Source organism: Phaseolus vulgaris, chromosome 8 (assembly GCF_000499845.2).
Source record: "Phaseolus vulgaris cultivar G19833 chromosome 8, P. vulgaris v2.0, whole genome shotgun sequence".
NCBI classification, from domain to species: Eukaryota; Viridiplantae; Streptophyta; class Magnoliopsida; order Fabales; family Fabaceae; genus Phaseolus; species Phaseolus vulgaris.
This window is the reverse complement of record NC_023752.2, coordinates 15,300,396-15,320,563: the sequence shown is the minus strand read 5'-3', so window position 1 is coordinate 15,320,563 and position 20,168 is coordinate 15,300,396. Positions and strand designations below refer to the sequence as shown.

The window sequence follows — 20,168 nt, the reverse complement described above, 5'->3', positions numbered from 1 at the left end:
CACTAAGTTGAAAATCAATTTGAATTATATTTTATCTCCATATCCAAACTTCGATGTGAGTGATAAATGTCATATTTCAGTAATATTTCATATTAAAAAATAGACACTTATGGATATTTATTGATAAAATAACTATAATTTAACCCCTAATTTATGAATTTAAAGATTTTTACATCTTTTATGATTATAATATGAATAAGAACGATTTATTCCTAAATTTGTGTTAATTTCAGGATTCTAGGAGAAAATGGAGATGAAAGGGCCAAAAGAGAATAGACAAGATGAAAAAGGAAAGCTAGAACGCTTAAGACTCGCCCAAGCCAGATCATTTCATAGGAACTCACCCAAGCGAGCCCAATCTCGCCCAGACAAGATCACTCCAGTGGAGTTGGGCTTTTTTCTCATCCAACTTGCCCAAGCGAAAAGTCACTTAGCCCAAGCCTAACTAGGTTAAATATGAGGTGTGAGGCATAACCCTAAACATCATTGGTAGAATAGAAGGTGATAGAAAATCCTAGAGGAGACAGTCATCAAGGAAAAATATTATGGGTCTTCTTTTCTTTCTTTCCATGCTTGTAATGGCCAACATGAGTGGCTAATTCTATCATTTAGGATTGGGAGTAATTTGTTCAAACTCTTATGTATTGAGGTGATATTTAAACATAATATTTTGTTCTTGATTGATTATTGGTATTGTCATTTTATTCTTAACACTTGTTTTATCATGATTTTGATCCTTAGATTTGACTGAAAAGTACTTCTAAGCATTTGACCTAAATGGTGATGCTTAACATATTTGAATGCTAGAAATAAATTTGAAATGTTAATTGATATCTAATTTTTGTTCTTAACGATAAGGAGTTTTATAAATATGCGAGGAAATTATATTTAGGAGACTATCTTAATAATTTTATATGCGAAAAAATGATATAAATGAATTTTATATGAGCATCAATATCAATCAATGATAGAATATTATTATGCTTTTCAAAATACAAAAGAGTGAGAAGGATAAATCTCAATCCCAATTTTCCCATTTGAATCAACAACTCTTTACTTTGCTTTATTTACATTCTTGCAATCATACACTATAAACTTCCAACAAACTTTATTATATTGTTTTCTATTTAGTGAATCTTATACTTGATAATTCAATCGTTTCTTGTGGGTTCGATACTCATCCTTAGGGGCAAATTATTACTTCTAACACGGTATATTTTTCGTAAAATAGTCATTAGTCAATTTAGGTATTTGTACTTATTTAGTTTTTCCTTCATTGTTGTGCCTTTTCATTATGTATGTACAAATCTATTCTAACATGGTGATTAAAAACTTATCTTTAGCAGAACAAAATTATGTCATTCAATGACTTGAACATGTTATTCATTATTACATTACATTTAAAATGGGTATTAAACTTATTCTTGGACCATGTTTTAGCTTATTTATTGTTCAATCCCTTATAAGTAGCATGACTCACATCTTTGATTTGTTTCATCTTTTCCTTAAAAGTTGAGCATAAGTAACCTTTGAAGATCATATTGTTAAGTCTCTTAGAATTGTGCCTCCTCTATTTTTTTTAAGTTGCTATAGAGGTGGTGAAAAACATATTTTAGTATCTAACATCATGTGTTGAAAGGCATGCACACATAACATATAAGTGTAGTATATTACTTTTGTTGATTAGGCACAAAGGTCCACATATATGTTTGAATCCCACCAATGTCTTCCAATATGTTTTAAAGAAACTAGTTCCAACTTTCTTTGGTTCTAATCTCCATTATTGCCACTGTTATTGGGAAATACTAGTCATTTTGCATCCTTACCAATTACAATTAAACTTTTGCCACCATTTTTTTAGGTTACATTCATAAATGGAAAAGAATGGTCTACAACCTTGAATGAATCTTGGTTTCAAAGTGAGCTCTGCTCTTACTAGTTGAATTTTACAAGTATTTTGGTTATTCATTCTCCTCAAACTTCACACTGTAACTACATACTTGAAAGTATTGTTTAGTAGCATCCCCCTCTACCATTGTCAATGTAATCTTTTGGTCAGTTATGCATATACCTTTCATAATACCAACTGAAAATATCTTCCTTACATCCTCAATTATCTTTGTTAATTTTATCCTTTCATTTAAATTGAATATGTCATTAGGAACCTTTTCTTGTCTACTTTGTTGTTGTATACCATTTCTAAAACACCATTGGACAAGTGTGATTGGAAAGTAAGTTTTCAAAACAAAAGTATGATTTTTTTAATCTTATAACAAACATTTCAAATGAATAACCTTCTCGCATATGAACCATGCTCTAACTTTGTAATTTTTTATGAACTCAGCTTCTTTTACATTTATAACAAAATATTCTAGAATGAAATCTTTAAACTATTACAATGATAAAAACTCCATCGTAAGTATTTGTTTGAAGTTTTGACACATTAATCTAGGTTTGAATAACTTTGTCTCACTCCTAACTCCAAATCCCTCTACATTATCTAGATCAAAATTAGAATTCAACTCTTCAATGTCATAATTTGTTTCCAAATCAAACATTTGATCATAGAGTTCTTACCTTTGACAAAAGGAGTACAAGATTTTTGATGGAGGAGATAGACATTTCAATAGAGGTTCGACTAGCAAGATTGTTTGCAATGAAACTACAATTTTGACATGTACACCTTGGAATAAATATCTAAGGTACATAAAGAATTGTTCGAAGAACTCAAACATAAAGATTGTTATCAAACTTGCACTAGACCAATTGTGTGTCCAAACCCATAATTTAAAATAACTTCAAAAGGTTAGTCCATATAAATATAGATAAAAACCAAAAATGGACATTAGAAAACAAATAAAGTCATCCAAGAATTGTTTTTACTATCACACCAAAAAAATGTCTCAACATTACTCGCATCAACATCACATAATTAATTGTTGTTGTTTTAAAGTAATTATCTTCCATGTATATTATTCATAAAATATTATCTATAAAATTTTAATTTAGGTCTTTCATGCAAACTATAATTACAAATTAATTATTATTAATTTTAATCTGTATTATGTAAAAAAATACAATTTTTATATTATACACGCATTTTAAGATTAAAATTAACTTTTTAAATACTAAAAAATCTTACATCTTTAACTATATTAACATAACTTTTAATACTATTTTAAAAATATTAATTATTATTTATATGATACTTTAAAATCACAACTTTAAAAATAATCTTTTTTTTATTTTTTATTAAATATGTTCATGATATTAAAAATGTAAGTTCATATTATTTTATTAGGTTTGTGTGGCATGAACATTTCTTATCACATTTTAAAGTAGCATCCCACATTGCTTCAACAATGATGAATGCAATGCTATATAACAATGAATAATTGCACATTGATTCAAGCTCTTTCTTTTTTAAACACCTTCATTAAGAATCTATGTAAAAGTTAGGAATCACACACTGTGGATTATGTTTTGTTTAGTGTCGGTTGAATTTTGTGTGTCCATTATGCTAAGTCTTATCTAAATTGTTACTTTAAAAAGACATACATATCAAGGTTATTTGTCATTCAGTAATTCTACATCTATAAATTGAAGCATTTCAAACATTAAAATAATTGTGTCAAATTCACCCTTGTCCTTAACTAAAGAAATTCACCCTTCTATTGTATGAGCAACTTTGCATCACATACTTTAAGAAATATTTTAATTCTTATCTCGAAGTTGTGTTTGCAAATGATGAAATCATAAAAAATGAGGAAGGTGTTCACTTTCAATGTGTTTCTCCTAAATTATTTTGAATGTCATATGATTGCATCTTTTTAATATGAAGGAAGAAGTATTCACTAATTTAAATTTTTCTCTTGACGCACAATTCAAAAAGTTGTATTACCATCAACCTAAAGTCACAAATGATGGTCTAATTATGTATGATAAATATTATATAATGTCCATATATAACAAATAATTAGTTACAAGTCGTAGTTTCCTTTGAATACCATAATTGAAATATACACTAAGCTTAGAATATATTCCAAAAAAAATTATGATGCTTTTAAATAAAAATTTAAATCTCTATATTTAAATGTTTGATCATTAAATATTATTTCACATACTTTTAATTCAAATTAGTTTTCATATTATTAGTTGAATCTATTATACTTCAATGCATGTATAATAACTTTGTTAGGTTAAATAACTCTTTTATGACAATTAAATATTTATTAATTATAAATTTAATTTATTTTTTAAATATAATTTTTCAATATTTAAAATATATTTTTATCAACTATATTATTTATTTTATTATTATTATAAAAAAATTAAGTCGTATTAACATAATTTAATTTTTAATAACTATTACTTTAAATTTATAAAATTTTAAACTTTCTAATACATTATTTTTAATGTTTTTAATATTCATTTTAAAGTTTTATCATGAATAATTATAATGCAATATTTTTTTTTTGTTTTTTTGTTTTTTTCTAATTTTTATATCAATAATTATTAATAATAATAAATTATATTAAATTTTTATTTTATTATTTATATTATTTTTAATTATAAAATTAAATGGCACAGTGTACTTCTTGGGAACAAAATTTCTCAACTACACTAGATCAGAAAATAAAAATCGCATTTACATCTTTTGATTTTTATTTGTGTTTGCATCTACATTTCTTGACTCTTTTTTTTTTTTTTAATTTACATTGATCTTTATATGTTTTTACATTTACATTTCTTGCTTGTTTTTCTTGTATTTGTATTTCTTGTTCTTCAATCTTTCAAAACACTGTTTATCTACTTGTTTTTCTAACTTTGTAGAATATTTCCTTCTTCAAAGTTTCTTTTCCATAAATAGTTTTGAGCCATCATCAATGATTTTATTTGTTTTTAAATACTATCTAAGATGATTCAAATCCAAAATGTATGTATTTTATATAATTAATAAAATTACATTGTTATATAGGCGAAAACTCAACTTTTTACAAGTATCGAGTTGTTTTGTAAAATAATTATCTCTGATATAATTTAACACATTTAAATTAAAAATTACATTTAATTGCTGGCCTATGTAAAAGGTGTCTCAAAAACTATTTATTTATTTTCTTTGAAATTTTATTAATGGATTTTAATAATTACATAAAAAACAAGTTTACATAAAATCCCAAGTTCAAACCATTGTAAACTAAAAAACCATTAGATCTATGTTTAGTGTATTAGTAAAAACCACGAATTTTCTGTAACAAATACAAGATAAATAAATAAACAGAGTAATTTATTGAATCATATTCTAAGAACTTAAAGAGAAGAAACCTATGAGATCTCTTGTACAAGATCCTAACCCTCATGCTTGTCACTACCTCCTACATATGCTCAAACTCTTTCTTTCTCTCTTCTTCCTCTGCCTTACATTGAGCACATGAAAAATAAATGGTTTCTTGGCAATAATCCTCTTTTGCATGCCAAATTGAAACCTATTCTTGTAACATTATTCAGGCAAAATGGAATGATAACAAAGTCAATATTCATAAAGTGCATCAATAGCTAGTGTAAGTTCTCAAGTTGTATGAAAAGATAGGGATATTAATAGGCATATGTAACAACAAATTTTAGAATAATGACTGAAACAAAACTACTATGACTATAAAGTTCATATAAATTGAAGACATAAATAATAATAGTAAGAGTAAACTAGAATTTTCCCAAATGTGAATGATGGCACTCTATCTTCCATTTGGTTCAGTGAGCCTTGATCTGTATCCTACCTGTTCTAGAAATTTGGTGAGACGCATGTGTTTTGCAGCCCATTGTTCAGCCAACTTCTGCTCCTTGCTTTCTGCATCTCTTCTCAACCCTGCTAACTGCTCCCTGTATTCTGCTTCAATTCTATCCAATGCAGCTGTTTGCTCCTCCCTCAGAGCTTTCATCTTTGCTTCAACTTCCTCCATCTTCTCCCTTCTTCGCCCGGCCTTCTCCGACTCCAACTGCAGCTCCACCCGGCTTAACCGCCACGCCGCCTCCTTCTTGTGTGCTGCCAAAGCATGATGCACTTCTTCCAACTCTTTGCAGCACTCCACCAGCTCAGACATGACCATGTTTTCACCAAATGCTAGAACAGCTCCATGAGGAGCCACATTCCCCAAAACAAGAGGAGCAGCATTGTCTGGTCCTCTCACAGGTTGCATCCACAGCGGAGGCGCAGCCACTGTGGAGGGAGAGAGACTGAGGGTCACAGAAGGGGAGGGTGGCCTCACAGGTGCAGTGCCATTGGAATTTGAAAGCCAAGATGGAAGCAAGGCCTGTGCAGGCGCAGGTTGATCAGTGTGCATAAAAGAACTATTAGAAGTAGCCATAACAAATGATGGTGAAGGCCTTTCTTTCACTAGTTTCTCAGCAAAACTCTCAAGTATATGCTCGTACTTGCTATCGTTAATTGGGTCAATGGTGCAGTTATTCCCCTTAGTTTCTCTTTGCTGCTTCTCTTTGAACACTTCCCACCACTTTCCTAACCTCTTGGCAGTGCGACCTGGAACTTGTGCTGCTATTTTCTTCCACTTGTTTCCGTGTGTTGCTTGAAGGTTGATCACAAGACGCTGCTCTTCCTCTGTAAGAGATCCTTTCTTAATGCCAGGCTTCAGGTAGTTCTTCCACCTTTCTAAGCATGACTTGGCATCCCTATTCAGAGGTGTGTTCATGCGCTGAGACACAAGATTCCATTCTCTAGGACCATACTGCTTGACATATGCACGTAGTAAAGCATCCTCTTCAGCTCTCCAACGTTGTCTATCCTTCATTTCCAAGTGCAAATCCCACAGCCAGTTGCTTGGAACTTGAAATCTTCATGATGTCTCTACAAAATTCATGACAACATGTGCCATCAATTCATCAGAGTTCCAGTTAAGAACAAGGTTGTAGGGGCAAAGGGTACAATTTTTACAATTTCCAATCACATGTGCACAGATGAGCAAAAGTAATCAGACTATGCTGAATTCTTATTATTACCAATGCATTCATATCATTCTTAAGATATACATACAATACTATACCAAACTATCTGCAAAAATTGAGCTTATAATAACAGTAGGTTGGAGACTAGCTTATACAATGATATTCAGTTAAGATCAGACAGAGATAAAAAAAAAAGATCAAGCCATTTATAAAAACCAAAAAGTTATAGTTTTTTAAAAATACAATCTACCAAAAGACAAGAAACAAACCAACAAGAGTCTGCATCATTTTCTCTCTCACTTGTTACTGTATTGCAGCAAGAAAAATGTTCAAAAAAAGAGTTCACGTGACCATGCCAAATACATGTCAGAAATAAAGAACGGAAACTAATATGCAATGAAGCATCTAACAGAAACAAACAATGCATACAACATATTTTGTAAGAGATCATGTGATAGGGGCAGAAATGCTCAAGGATCAATACCTTCAACTTCAAAACAACATTTTTTTTTCTCAGCCTAAGTAAGTACTATCAGCAACAATACTATTCATTAAGAACTACAGTTAGTGAATCTTTAAAGCCATTCTCCGTGAATTAGTTCCATGTGCTCTTCTAAACATACAATCAAGAACAATGAATGAGAAAAAAACTGCACTAGTAGCTTAACCACTTCCTTCCCCCAAAAAAATAAAAGAAATTTCAAGTGTAGTTAGTGATTATATCCCAATTCTTCAGTTGCAGCTTTAGCTAATTATCCAAACACACAAGCGTCTGATATACACATTGCACTAAAGTAAGCTCATTAACAGACCAAAAGGGAGATCCAAAGAGCGTTCAGAACATCAATTGAAGGCAGACACAAAGACATAAGACTATAAAACTTATATGATAATTAAAACAGAAAGCTAAAAAATCAACGAGCAGATAAAAATTCAGGAACTCCACACGAAACAATCTGAAGCAGCACCAAAAGTAAGGGCACATAAGCCAAAACATGTAACACGATATTGACTTAACATCATAGCACACCAAGACACAGAGGCAAAAGCCGAAAGGACCTTCACTGCACTTTCTCACTGGATACTAATTCACATAAACCAAATCCTCAACCATGCATACACAGTGCAAAGAACATAGCAAACCAACAAAACCTTTACAAACAACACCAAAAAATTTACCAAAAACAACCCTTTAAAAGAAAACTCCAGAATCCAGCTAGTCACCACAACATAAAAACACAAGCTAAAAACTTTTGCAAAAAAAAAAAGAACTTTTTCATACTAGGTAGCATAGCACCCCAGATGGTTCCTACAGCACTTGAAGTAAAAAATGAAGCAGCCCAGATGGTTAAAAGCAAAAAAGATGAAGAGGAGGTGCTCACTAGGGGTCGGTGTGAGTGACTAATGAGAGATAAGCTATGAGGTCTGGTCCATGAAACAACGGCAGAAATTGAAGCAGTGGTGGGTTCTTAAAGCAGAGAGAAAGTGGAAACCGAAGTGCAGAGAGAGAGGTTGGGGGGTGGTGTTGTGTTGTGTAGTGGTGTGTTGGAGGGTTGGAGGAGTAAAGACAGAGAAGTGTAGTAAAATGGACCAGAGAGAGAGAGAGAGAAGAAAAGCGTGATAAGACAAGACATGGAGAGTGACCCCACAGTGTGACAGAGAGAGCGAGAGAGGGTACGTCAGTTTCAGCGCCTAATATGCGAGAAAGAAACCAGAGGGCACGCGAATGATAAGGGACACACATCACATGATAACTTCACCCATGCACTTAACCCCACTTCTAATTACACTTTTACTTTTCAATTCTCTGACTAATATACTCAATTTAAGCTTTTTTTCCATCCTAATTATAAATTTTACTACATTAAATAAGTTTGATTATGATCTTTTCTTTTATGCATTTTTTGCAAATAAAAAGAAAGAACTGTGTAGATCATGAAATAGAAACACAAAAACTTTGTACTAGTTTTCTAAATTACCCATATTATAATTTGTGATTTTTCAAGAGAAAAAAAATCAAAAATATTTAATTAATAGATTTATCTTGAAAGTAATAACATTATTATAGGTGTTTCTGATTAGATATAACAGTTAGGAATTATGATGGAAGTGAAACATTTTATGGTACATAGCATTTATCTGTGCAAAATGTTGTTCCTGCAGATCAATAAATAAAGATGACAGAAGAAAAGGATGCACACAGAACAATAGTAGCATTTGTTAAAACCAAAAAAAATAAAATAGTGGTGTGTGCTTACGTCTTACAGGGAATTTGCCAGCGTAAGCGTTACTGTGTTTTTCAAAATAACGGCTCTTCAATAACCTCTTACCATTTTATTTCTATTTTTAAAATCTATTTATAGTTAAATTCTTTTTTTTTTAAATGGTCCAACATGCAAAGGGTGAAGGACATGGGTTTTTAACCCTGATGCAATTTTGTTCATTTATTATGAAAATGGATATAACTTTTTTTTAAGATAAGTCCTTTTGTTGGTATCATTTTGTTTGCAAGAAGGCATGATGAAGTACGAATTAAAAACTTATAGTGCACACTAAAAAGTTGTAGATTTTAATTATGAGAATGGAATTTAGATTTTAAATAATACACCAATTATAATTATTTTTTAGAATACTATATTACTTATTGGTCATCACATAAATGAGTTTAATCACATGCTAAATAGCAAATTTTTATGAAATGTATAAAATATCAAAAAATAAAAAAAAATAAAAAATAATATATATATATATATATAAATATAAATATAAGTGTTTAAAGGGTTTTGGTCTTCAAGCTCGTTACAATCCAGTATAATATAGTAAAGGGTATGTTTTTCTAATTAAAATTTAAAATTTTTTTTATTAATTACAATAATGGAATATCATTTTCACTCATTACAACACAAATTCAATAGAAATGTATGATAAACACATTTACAACTTTTATATTTTGTATATGTAATAATAAAATTGCGTACAATAGTATTACATTTTTCATTTTTATAAATTCATCATATAAATGATGACATTTTCTTATTGATAGAGATAATTATTCTATTATGACTTTTATTTTATTAGTAAAAATATTTTTTTATTTATTGTGAATATATTAATTCATTTCAATATGGATACTTGTAGTTTTTGGTCTTTTAATTCTTTATGTCTCATGTGAGGGTTATGAATGAAATTCAGTCCAATATAAGCTAATCAATAATTCTCATTATGCACTAGATGAGATTGGAAGTAAATGTTGTGGAGCCTTAAATTGGATTGACAAACGCCATTGCAAATGACAATAGGAACAAACATGGATGACATGAGGACAAGGTAGGCAAAGAGCTTGAAACTCCTCGCAATCACACCACTATTCATTTAATTTGACTGTGAATAACATAGGTCGACGTCGGAAATGGCGACGTCGGAGATGGCGAGTGGTTATCTCCTGAACATTAATTTTTTGAATTGTCTCGATTATATCTATATATATGACACATGGGTAGTTTGTTGCTCATTTTTTATTAGTAAAGTAGAAATATCTTTAGGATAATGATGATTTGCTCATAACATACACGATGTCTTGGTCCCTTACTCAACATATGAATTTTTTCTTTCAAATGTTGTCTTAACAAAAGCATAAATGAGTAAGGATCATGATCCCTTCAAAATAGAATTCATGCATTTGACTAAATTGTTTTCATATGCAGTATCTATTTTTTCATATGCTTGAGTTCACTTTTCCAATGATATTTCATCTATCCAAGAAGTTGGCTACTAAAATTCAGATTGCATAGTGGATAAGTTGGCTTGAATAGTGGATTGTTTCATTCATAACCTACTACAATTTGATAAATAAAATTACATAAGTAATTCAAAATAGACAATTTGTGTATAATGCAAGTTAAGGAATATAAATACCGATATTTATTAGTTGTCTCTTCAACTTCACATTTTTCAACTTTTTGTTGAAGTTCAATGCTATATGACGAATGCAAAACACTGATTGCAAGTTGATTGTAATGTTAATAATATGATTGTTTCTCAGTCAATTATCATGTATACAGGTTGGGGTGTGATGTATGCACATGATAATCGAAAGAACCATACCATGGCTTCCTTTCTTTCTCCTTCAATAATTGCAAAAGTCAAAAGAAATATGTTACAGTTGTCATCTTGACCAATTGCAGTCAATGAAGTTTCATGATATTTTTCAATAAAAAGGTTCACTAGTACAAAATTTGAAAACAACGACTATTTATTTAGTGCGGCTTTGCGTTTAAACGCATTTGTAAAAAACGCGGTGGCATTTTTGTAATTAAATTGATTTACAAATGCGGTCTTACCCTAGAACCGCATTTGTAAATCAATTTTACCCTAAAAATAGAAGCGCGCCACTGGTTTTCACTTTCACTTTCGTCTTCTCCGCTCTTCGTTTCAACGTTCTCAGCTGTCTCCGCTTTGCATTGTAAGTTTCAGCTCTCTCTGCTTCAACGTTTGTTTTCGTTTTCGTTTTTGTCATTGTCATTATTCACTTCCTTGGCATTGTCATTTCGTTTCCTTACTCGTTTTCTGCATATAGGTGGTTACTGTTCTATTGGTTCTCTGGTTTTTTCTGCTCCGCCACCGCCACTGCTTCCGTCACCGCCACTGCTTCCGCCACCGCCTTCGCCTACGTCTCCGATCACCATCAACCTAAAGGTTGGTGTTGTATTTATTTAATATTTTGAATTTATATTTAAAATTTTGAATTCATATTTAATATTTTGAATTTTTATTTTTCTGTATTATAATATATATTTAATTAATAACTAATATAACTTGGAATGTATATAACTAATAACTAATAATTTATATATTTGTGTGTATTTTGAATTTTTGTATTATATAATTTCTATTTTCTTAAATTTATATTATATATAAATTCTATTTTTGTAATTATTTTTATTTTTTGCACTTTCTCTTTGCATATCTTTCTTTTTTTCCCTGGCATCATTTATTTTTTATAATTGTCACTTTAAACTACTTTTACTTAAATAAAAATGAATATGATATTAATCTTTATGGAATTATAATTATTAAACTTTGTTCTAGAATTTTAATTTTAGAAGTGAAATATTTAGTTAGTTGTTAATTACATTTTAATAAAAGTTTTATGTTATGTTAGTTATTGTTACTTTTAGAATAGAAATATCGTGTTTGGATTGAGTCCGGGGGTGTTCGACCCTCGACAAATGTGTGAGATTGAAGAGAATACTAATTATTAGAAAATTCTAACTATATTCCAGAATATATAATGGATCGAAGTTGGATTAATGCTGTTCGTATAAGTGATGAGTACGAAAGGGGAGTAGAGGAATTTATACAATTTGCACAGCGTAACGCGATTATTAGTGGTCATGATGGAGCAAAGATCAGGTGTCCGTGTGTTAACTGTTTGAATGGAAGGATACTGGATGTGAATATCATGAGGGAACACCTGCTATGTGATGGGTTTCTTCGATCTTATACAACTTGGACATGGCATGGTGAATTATTAAATTTACCACGTGTTTCCGTAACTGAAGAATATGTGGGTTCTACCATGGATGAAGCAGTACACGATGATGGAGATGATGATCGATTGGAGGACATGATTCGTGATGTGGGAGCTGAGTGTTTTGCAAAAGCGCATGGATATGAAAGTATGTCAAAAGATGCAGAGACTCCTTTGTATCCTGGATCAACTAACTTCACACGGTTGTCGGCGGTGTTAAGATTGATGAATTTGAAGGCAATAAACGGATGGACTGATAAAAGCTTCACGGAATTGCTCCAGCTGTTGAAGGATATGCTTCCAGAGGGAAATAGTCTACCTAATCGTAATTACGAGGCCAAAAAGATTCTTTGTCCAATGGGTATGGAGTACAAAAAGATACATGCATGTCCTAATGATTGTATATTATACCGGAAAGATTTTGAATTGTTGAAAAGTTGTCCGAGGTGTGGGTTATCACGTTATAAGTTGAAACAAAAAGATGATGATTCTATTGATGACATGGAAAAGCATGGACCCCCAATGAAGGTTATGTGGTATCTTCCCATCATTCCAAGGATGAAGCGTTTGTTTGCAAACCCAGACGATGCTAAGAATCTTAGATGGCATGCAGATGAGAGGAAATGCGATGGCATGTACCGACATCCAGCTGATTCTATTCAATGGAAGAAATTTGATGATGACTTTCCAGAATTTGGTAAAGAATCAAGAAATATCCGACTTGGTTTAGCTACAGACGGAATGAATCCGTTTGGTAATATGAGTACAAATCACAGTTCATGGCCTGTATTACTAGTTATTTACAACTTACCTCCTGGATTGTGCATGAAGCGAAAATACATGATGTTGTCTATGATGATATCCGGTCTGAAACAACCAGGGAATGATATTGATGTTTATCTAAGTCCCCTAATTGAAGATTTGAAGTTAATGTGGGACCAGGGTGTCGAAGTATTTGACGGATTTGCTAATGAAACTTTCAAGCTTCATGCCATGTTATTTTGCACCATCAATGACTTTCCGGCATATGGTAACTTATCAGGTTATAGTGTTAAGGGTCACAAAGCGTGTCCAATATGCGAAGAAGACACTGCTTCTCAACAATTGAAACATGGAAGGAAAACAGTATATCTTCGGCATCGGAGGTTTCTTAGAAGTCATCATCCTTACCGGAGGTTGAAAAAAACCTTTAATGGACACCAAGAGGGTTTCAGAGGTTGATCGGAACATGCTATGGGAGGATGTTCTGGTAAGCTTTACATTATTATTGTTATCATATAATGCTTTTTAATATTGATTAATTAATTTTAATTTCATGATGTTATTTTGCAGGCAAACTTTGACATTCCTGATGTGGAACCGCTTCGATCAAAGATATTATCCAATATCGCACTTAAATTTCGTACCTTTAAGTCAAGACTGACATCGAGATACATTTTTGGCGACCTTAAAGACGAAAATCCATGTTTAAAGTACCAACATATTGATGAAGAGACATGGCGTCTTTTTAGAGAAAGCCGTGAAAATGAGGCTTGGATGGTAAGTGAAGTAACTTTTTTGTTTATATAACATTAATAAGTTTATCTTATTTACTTCAGTTTGTTTATTTCAATTATGACAGGATCGTCGGAAGAAAGCTCAAGAGATAGCTTTGAAGAATCTTACCCCGCACGTTATGTCTCGTTCGGGGTATAGAAAACTTGAGCAAACACTGATGGTGGAAAAGGAGAAATCTCAACAGGGGACGTATTCTGAGAATGTGGAAACAGGGGTCACTTCTCCTCCACCACCTTTTCGCCATGAAAAATGGAAGAGGGCCCGAATTAAAAAGTCCGGTGCACCAAGTTCCGAGCAATCCGGGGTTATAATCGAAAAAATTGTAAGTTATTTTTGTTATTTTCAATTTTTTTAAAGCATTAATTATATTAATGATTGAAAATATGATTTTTGTGTACTCTTGCAGGATTCCTTGGAATCCGACGGTACATTTGTTGCTGAAGGTCGTCACGATATCCTTGTTGAAGCAATTGGACGACCTGAACACTCTGGTCGTGTTCGTGCCGCTGGACAAGGGGTCGGAATTAAACTTTTTTTTGGAGTTTCAGAACGACAGCCATCCTCCTCCTCCAAGAAGGAAACTCAAATGAAGACTAAGTTACGTGAAGAAATAATGGAGGAGATGAGAAAGGAGACTGATTTGATGTGGCTGGAGATGAAAAAGGAGAATGATCGAATGCGACAAGAGTTTCTATCGCAACAAGTTTGTGCTGAGCCGATTGAACCCCTTGTTAGTCCCACTCCCAAGAGCACAAAGGGGAGTTGTGCGGCTCCTCCAACATCAGGGGATGATATCAATGGGCAGACAGAGGATTGTGAGCTACTGGTAGTGGGCGGCAAACTTCCTCGGGTGGTGGCACTTGGAAAAGTCTATAAAAACGCCACCACCTTACATAGCGTTCCTCTCTCCCCTGATGTGGCGAAGGTAACTGTTGAAAAAGTACGATTTCCTGATGCTCGTGTTCCACTACCTTTAGATGAGGTAACCACTGTGGCCGATGCATTTCAGACATTCGTTGCCTGGCTCAGAGAGCTCATTCGATCTATGCCCGAACCTCATGTAATAATTTCGTTTCATTATATTATTTTTTATTTATATTTATATATTACATATAATTTAATACAAATGTTGTTTATCTTGTAGGAACCTTTTCAGCCACCAACTCCGAAAAAGAAGCGTGAGGTTCCAGTTGACGATCCTATGGCTTCCCTACGTCTCATTGCTAGTCAGATTGGCAATGATCCTTTTCCAGTTCCGTGGGATAATACATTTTTTCAAATCAACACTGAACTGCCACTGATGATTTACAACACAGATTTATCAGAATTTATATCTGGGAACCAGGAGCTCAATATAAGTATAATTCAATTTTTTATGATGTAAGTATCTTTACCTATTATTCAATTTACTTTATGTTAAATTATTATTGATTATGCTTTAACTAAAAACTTGTAGGTTTTTGCATAGAGTCTGTATCACTGAGGGGAAGGAAAATATGTATGGATTCGTAGATCCTGCATATACTAATCCCGTTGGACCAAACTCAACTGAGACTCAAGCATACATCACTAACATCCTGGAAAAAGAGGGAAAACAAATTTATTTATGCCCTTACATTAATGAGTAAGTTTAATTATATGTCATCAATTATTATTATTTCATGTTTTAAATATTTACTAACTCTTTTCAATGATCATATAGGCATCATTGGCAGTTACTTGTCTTATCAATGGTTGATAAGACTGCTGTGTGGTTCTGTTCCCTACACAAGAAGATGCCCACAAAATTTAAGGATATCATTGATACGTAAGTATAGTATAAACTTAACTTTGTATATGTTACTAATTAACCATCTACTAACGAGGTTTTTTGTATTAACCAGTTCATGGCGTGGATATAACATCCTAAAAGGTCGATCCAGTTCAAATAATTTGAACTACATAAGAGTAAAGGTTTGTAATTTTTTTCTTTCTCTATTATCATTGTTTATCAATATACTAACATATTACTTTTTATTGAATTATATAGTGTAATAAACAACCAGGAAGCTATGAGTGTGGCTATTACATTATGCAATGGATGATTACCATTATAAGACTAGGTGTTAAAACTGGTTGGAAGGAGGTATATGTTAAATCATTTTTATAATTCTTGAACATATATATATCTAGAAACTAATTTATGTCAACTTTGCAATGCAGTTATTCACAGAAGAAACACCAATGAGTGAGGAAGGCATTTCATATGTTAGAGATTCTTGGTCCACATACTTCATTAATTTTTATAACTCTAGCATAAGTAAACAACATTAGTGGTTTTATTATATGTAATTTGATCACTTGTAAATGTACATTTTGATGATTTCAATTGGTTACTACATTTTTGTATTTGTCTGCCTGGGTTTAATCATTATGCAGGTTATTTAAATATATGGTTTCTGCACAAAACAGGATGTACCAAAAAAAAAAAAACACTATTTACAAATGCGGTCATTTACCAAGACCGCATTTGTAAATAGTGAATTCGCATTTACAAATGCGGTCTTAGTAAATGACCGCATTTGTAAATAGTGATTTATGAATGCGGTTTTTACCAAGACCGCATTCATAAATCCTAAACCCCAAACCCACTCCCTAATTCAGAATAATATACAAATGCGGTTATCTAAAATGACCGCATTTGTAAATGTGATTTATGAATGCGGTCATAGGACCGCATTTGTAAATTCCAGATTTACAAATGCGTGTTGATCAAATGCGGTTCTATGACCGCATTTGTAAATTTAAAATAGCCGCATTTGTTTAACTTATCTGCACTAGTGGTTCCATCAACTTGTCCTATAGGCTTGCAATAATTGAACTAGTCAATGCAATGAAGACCAAAACACGTATTCTAAGATGTTCATAACAATAAAAATAACTCTAAATTTGAGGATTCCAATACATTTTATAACATGAAATTTAAATATTATGAAGAATAATTTTTTTATAAATAATATTCCTAGAAATATAATTATTGAAAATATAATATAATTTTATAAAGCAACCATCCTTAAGGTTATGTTAAAATTATTATTTCTGCAAAAATATATATAAATATTTGCAACAAAATATTTTTCTTTTATGAAATTAAACTTTGAGTATAACACATTTTTTAAACTACTTTGATATAAACTATTTTTTAAATGCTTAATTAGCTGTTTATATAAAATTTGAATGCCTATTGTTTTCCACAACTTAAATTTTACTTACATAAAAAAGTTGTATAATGGAGATGCTAAGCATTTATGTTTTGTATAAGTGACATGTAAAGATGGAAGGAGAAATGAGAAGGAGGGTTAAATTGAAAGTTTATACAACTTTTTTTTTCAAACAATATTTTAAACACAAAATTATTTCACATACAAAACATAAAAAAAGGAAAGAGAGGACATACCATATATACCTTTTATGATAGTTTTGTCTTAAATTGAGTTGCATTCAATTGCTTCTACAATGCATAAAATCATTAATTGATTTTTAGTACAAGTATTCTTTATATGTCTTGAAGCAATATGATAACAATTTTACACCTAATAATTATTTAACTCAAGTATTATTTCTTCATTAAGTGATGAAGACATAGATAAGAAGAAGATAATCCACCAAGGGTCACTACAAAGTACTTTATAACCATGACTCAAGAAAAATATATACTTCAATAAGAAGAGATCAATATCAAGAAAGGATTATAAAAAGCTAATAATTAGTTGAAGAGAGGATTAGTAAAACTAGTTGCTTAATTAGATTAGATAAATCCACCTTAACTAGTAAAAATAAACATTTTTTTCATTTCCTATAATTTTTAAAAGTTATAATAATTGGCTATTAAAACTATTTCTAAAGTTTGTTTATGTTTTGTTTGGATTAGGGAATAAAATTGAGGGGTGAATTTGAATGGAAAGTTTGAAGAGACTGAGAATGTTTGGATTAAGGTAAATAAAATTAAAAGTAAATAAAAATTAAGGAAAAATTTATGAAAGTTTATAAGTAATATGATAAGTGATTGAAACTTAAATTTTTTTAATTGATAAAAAAGTAAGATATAAATTGTCTCTTGTACTTAAAAATAATTAAAAAAGAAATATAACTTATTTATTAATACATGTTAATTATTTTATAATTAAAACCTAATTTTGGATATGGTGTAATAACTGACTTCGAAAAAATATGAATTATGTAAAATTGTGGAAACATTAAAAATTATTATTTTTATTTCAATAAAAATATATATTCATAATTGTAAAAAAATGTTAACTGAAATTTAAAAATGTAGAAAAATTTAGTAAATTATAACAAAATTAATACGTAAAGTGCGTGTATAAGGAATTTAATTGATAAAAATATAAAATTATGATTTTATTTTATTAATAAAATTAATTAAAAATTAAATACAACTTACTTATTTGTACATAACATCCATTCATATTAAAATATAATTTTTACTATAATTGAATACTTAAGTTAAAAAAATACGAATTATTAACTTTATGAGTAAATAAAAAATATTAAATAGAAAAAAATAATATTTAAATATTCATAATTATAATTTTTTTAATTAAAATTATTTTTTATATCAAATTTAAAATAATATTATTATTTTTATATTATAACTTATAATTAATAATAATATTATATAAATTTATTTTTTAATTATAAATAATCATATATATATTAATTATTATTTTTTATTTTTATTAATAATATTTATAAATATTATTATTGTTTAAAATTATTTTATTTTATTATATTATATAATTATAAACTTAATCTATAATCAATTATATATATAATGAGTTGTAAGTTAAAATTATAACATATGATCAATTATATACATATATAATTAATTATATGTTATAAATTTAACATATAATAAATATATAATTAATTATATTTATATATGTGTATTAGAAATTAATATATTTTCAATTAATTTAATATTTATATTTAGTTTTAAATAAAATTACTATATTTAAAAAGCATTATAAAATTTAAATTAACAATATAACTTATTTATTTTATATATTTATAAATAATTAATTTAATAAAAAATAATTCAAGAAAGATATCACATCTAAAAGGAAATGACAAAAGAAAAAATAAAATGAAAAATTAGATAATCAATTATATGGGAGAGATGATTGATTATCCAGTGAAACACAGTCATATAATCAGTTATATGTTATGGTGACAATGGATTATATAAGTTTATTCTGGCAAGCACAATGATATACATATAAGGAGAAATGAGATTTTTCCAAATTTGTCACCTAGTTTTCTTCCTTTTTCTTCATGATAGAGAGATAATTCATTCTCTTGTATCTTCCGCATTTTCTTGTGCGTAAATTATCATAATACTTTTGTATTACTCTGTAGATTCTACAACACACAAATACGGATATAGACATGATATGATATGGATAAGGACACAAAGATACGTATAATTTCTAAAATGTAGGATACGGGAATACGAATCTATATATTATATTATTTTGAATTATATAAATTGAAAATAAATATTTATGTGTAAAAGTATATTGCAGATTATTTTTTAGAATAGAAAGATGTTTTTCATGACTGATTCAAAAAGATTTGTTTCTTATTTTTATAGTTATAATAAAAATTTATACAATAAGTTTGAGTTTTTAGAAAATTAATGTATACGACAAATATTTTTTTTAATTGAACACTTCACCGATAAATGTCCTAGGAATGTCGACACTGATACGTGTATACATCATTTAACAGAAGTGTCTGAGCCTTATATTTCCTCCATCATCATCTAGAGTACTTACGTTGAAACACACATACCACAAAACTTCTTTTATATAAACTATTTATTTTTTGCCAACATTACTATAAAGATTCAAACATAAGTTTAAAAAAAAATAATGAAATTGACACTTCTTGTTTATTATATTATGCAACAATTCTAATAAATTATTCATTTCATTAGTTATAGAATTTTCTAGTAAGAATTGATGGACCACGTACATGAGTTAGTTTTTAAAGTTAAGTCCATAATGTCGAATTTTAAATTACATAATTGTGAGATTTCATATCCAAATTTAAGATAAGGTTA

The 20,168-nt window shown here is 29.9% G+C and overlaps 3 protein-coding genes across 5 annotated transcripts; 2 read left to right on the top strand and 1 right to left on the bottom strand.

The window, feature by feature from the left end:
* Nucleotides 1–5,519: 5,519 nt before the first annotated feature.
* LOC137825571 (transcription factor AS1-like) lies at nucleotides 5,520–8,662 on the bottom strand. 2 transcript variants are annotated; one of them, XM_068631265.1, is made up of 2 exons: nucleotides 8,343–8,662; nucleotides 5,520–6,862 (listed from the first exon to the last, which is right to left on the bottom strand). In XM_068631265.1, exon 2 carries the CDS (start codon nucleotides 6,804–6,806, stop codon nucleotides 5,736–5,738), a length of 1,071 nt encoding a protein of 356 aa, XP_068487366.1. In that variant the 5' UTR covers nucleotides 6,807–6,862; nucleotides 8,343–8,662; the 3' UTR covers nucleotides 5,520–5,735. The 2 variants fall into 2 exon arrangements, with proteins under 2 accessions (XP_068487366.1, XP_068487367.1); XM_068631266.1 differs by having other exon boundaries at nucleotides 8,243–8,558.
* A 5,041-nt stretch (nucleotides 8,663–13,703) lies between these two features.
* LOC137826239 (uncharacterized) lies at nucleotides 13,704–14,497 on the top strand. Its single transcript, XM_068632133.1, has 3 exons — nucleotides 13,704–13,739; nucleotides 13,823–14,029; nucleotides 14,112–14,497. The coding sequence occupies exons 1-3, from the start codon at nucleotides 13,719–13,721 to the stop codon at nucleotides 14,400–14,402; spliced, it is 519 nt and encodes a 172-aa protein (XP_068488234.1). The 5' UTR covers nucleotides 13,704–13,718; the 3' UTR covers nucleotides 14,403–14,497.
* A 582-nt stretch (nucleotides 14,498–15,079) lies between these two features.
* LOC137826169 (uncharacterized) lies at nucleotides 15,080–16,417 on the top strand. Of its 2 annotated transcripts, XR_011083421.1 has the most exons (5): nucleotides 15,080–15,107; nucleotides 15,192–15,427; nucleotides 15,504–15,671; nucleotides 15,750–16,172; nucleotides 16,250–16,417. XR_011083421.1 is itself a non-coding variant. In XM_068632041.1 (4 exons), exons 1-4 carry the CDS (start codon nucleotides 15,093–15,095, stop codon nucleotides 15,856–15,858), a joined length of 528 nt encoding a protein of 175 aa, XP_068488142.1. In that variant the 5' UTR covers nucleotides 15,080–15,092; the 3' UTR covers nucleotides 15,859–16,417. The 2 variants fall into 2 exon arrangements, 1 of the variants encoding a protein (XP_068488142.1); XM_068632041.1 differs by having other exon boundaries at nucleotides 15,750–16,417.
* Nucleotides 16,418–20,168: the final 3,751 nt, after the last annotated feature.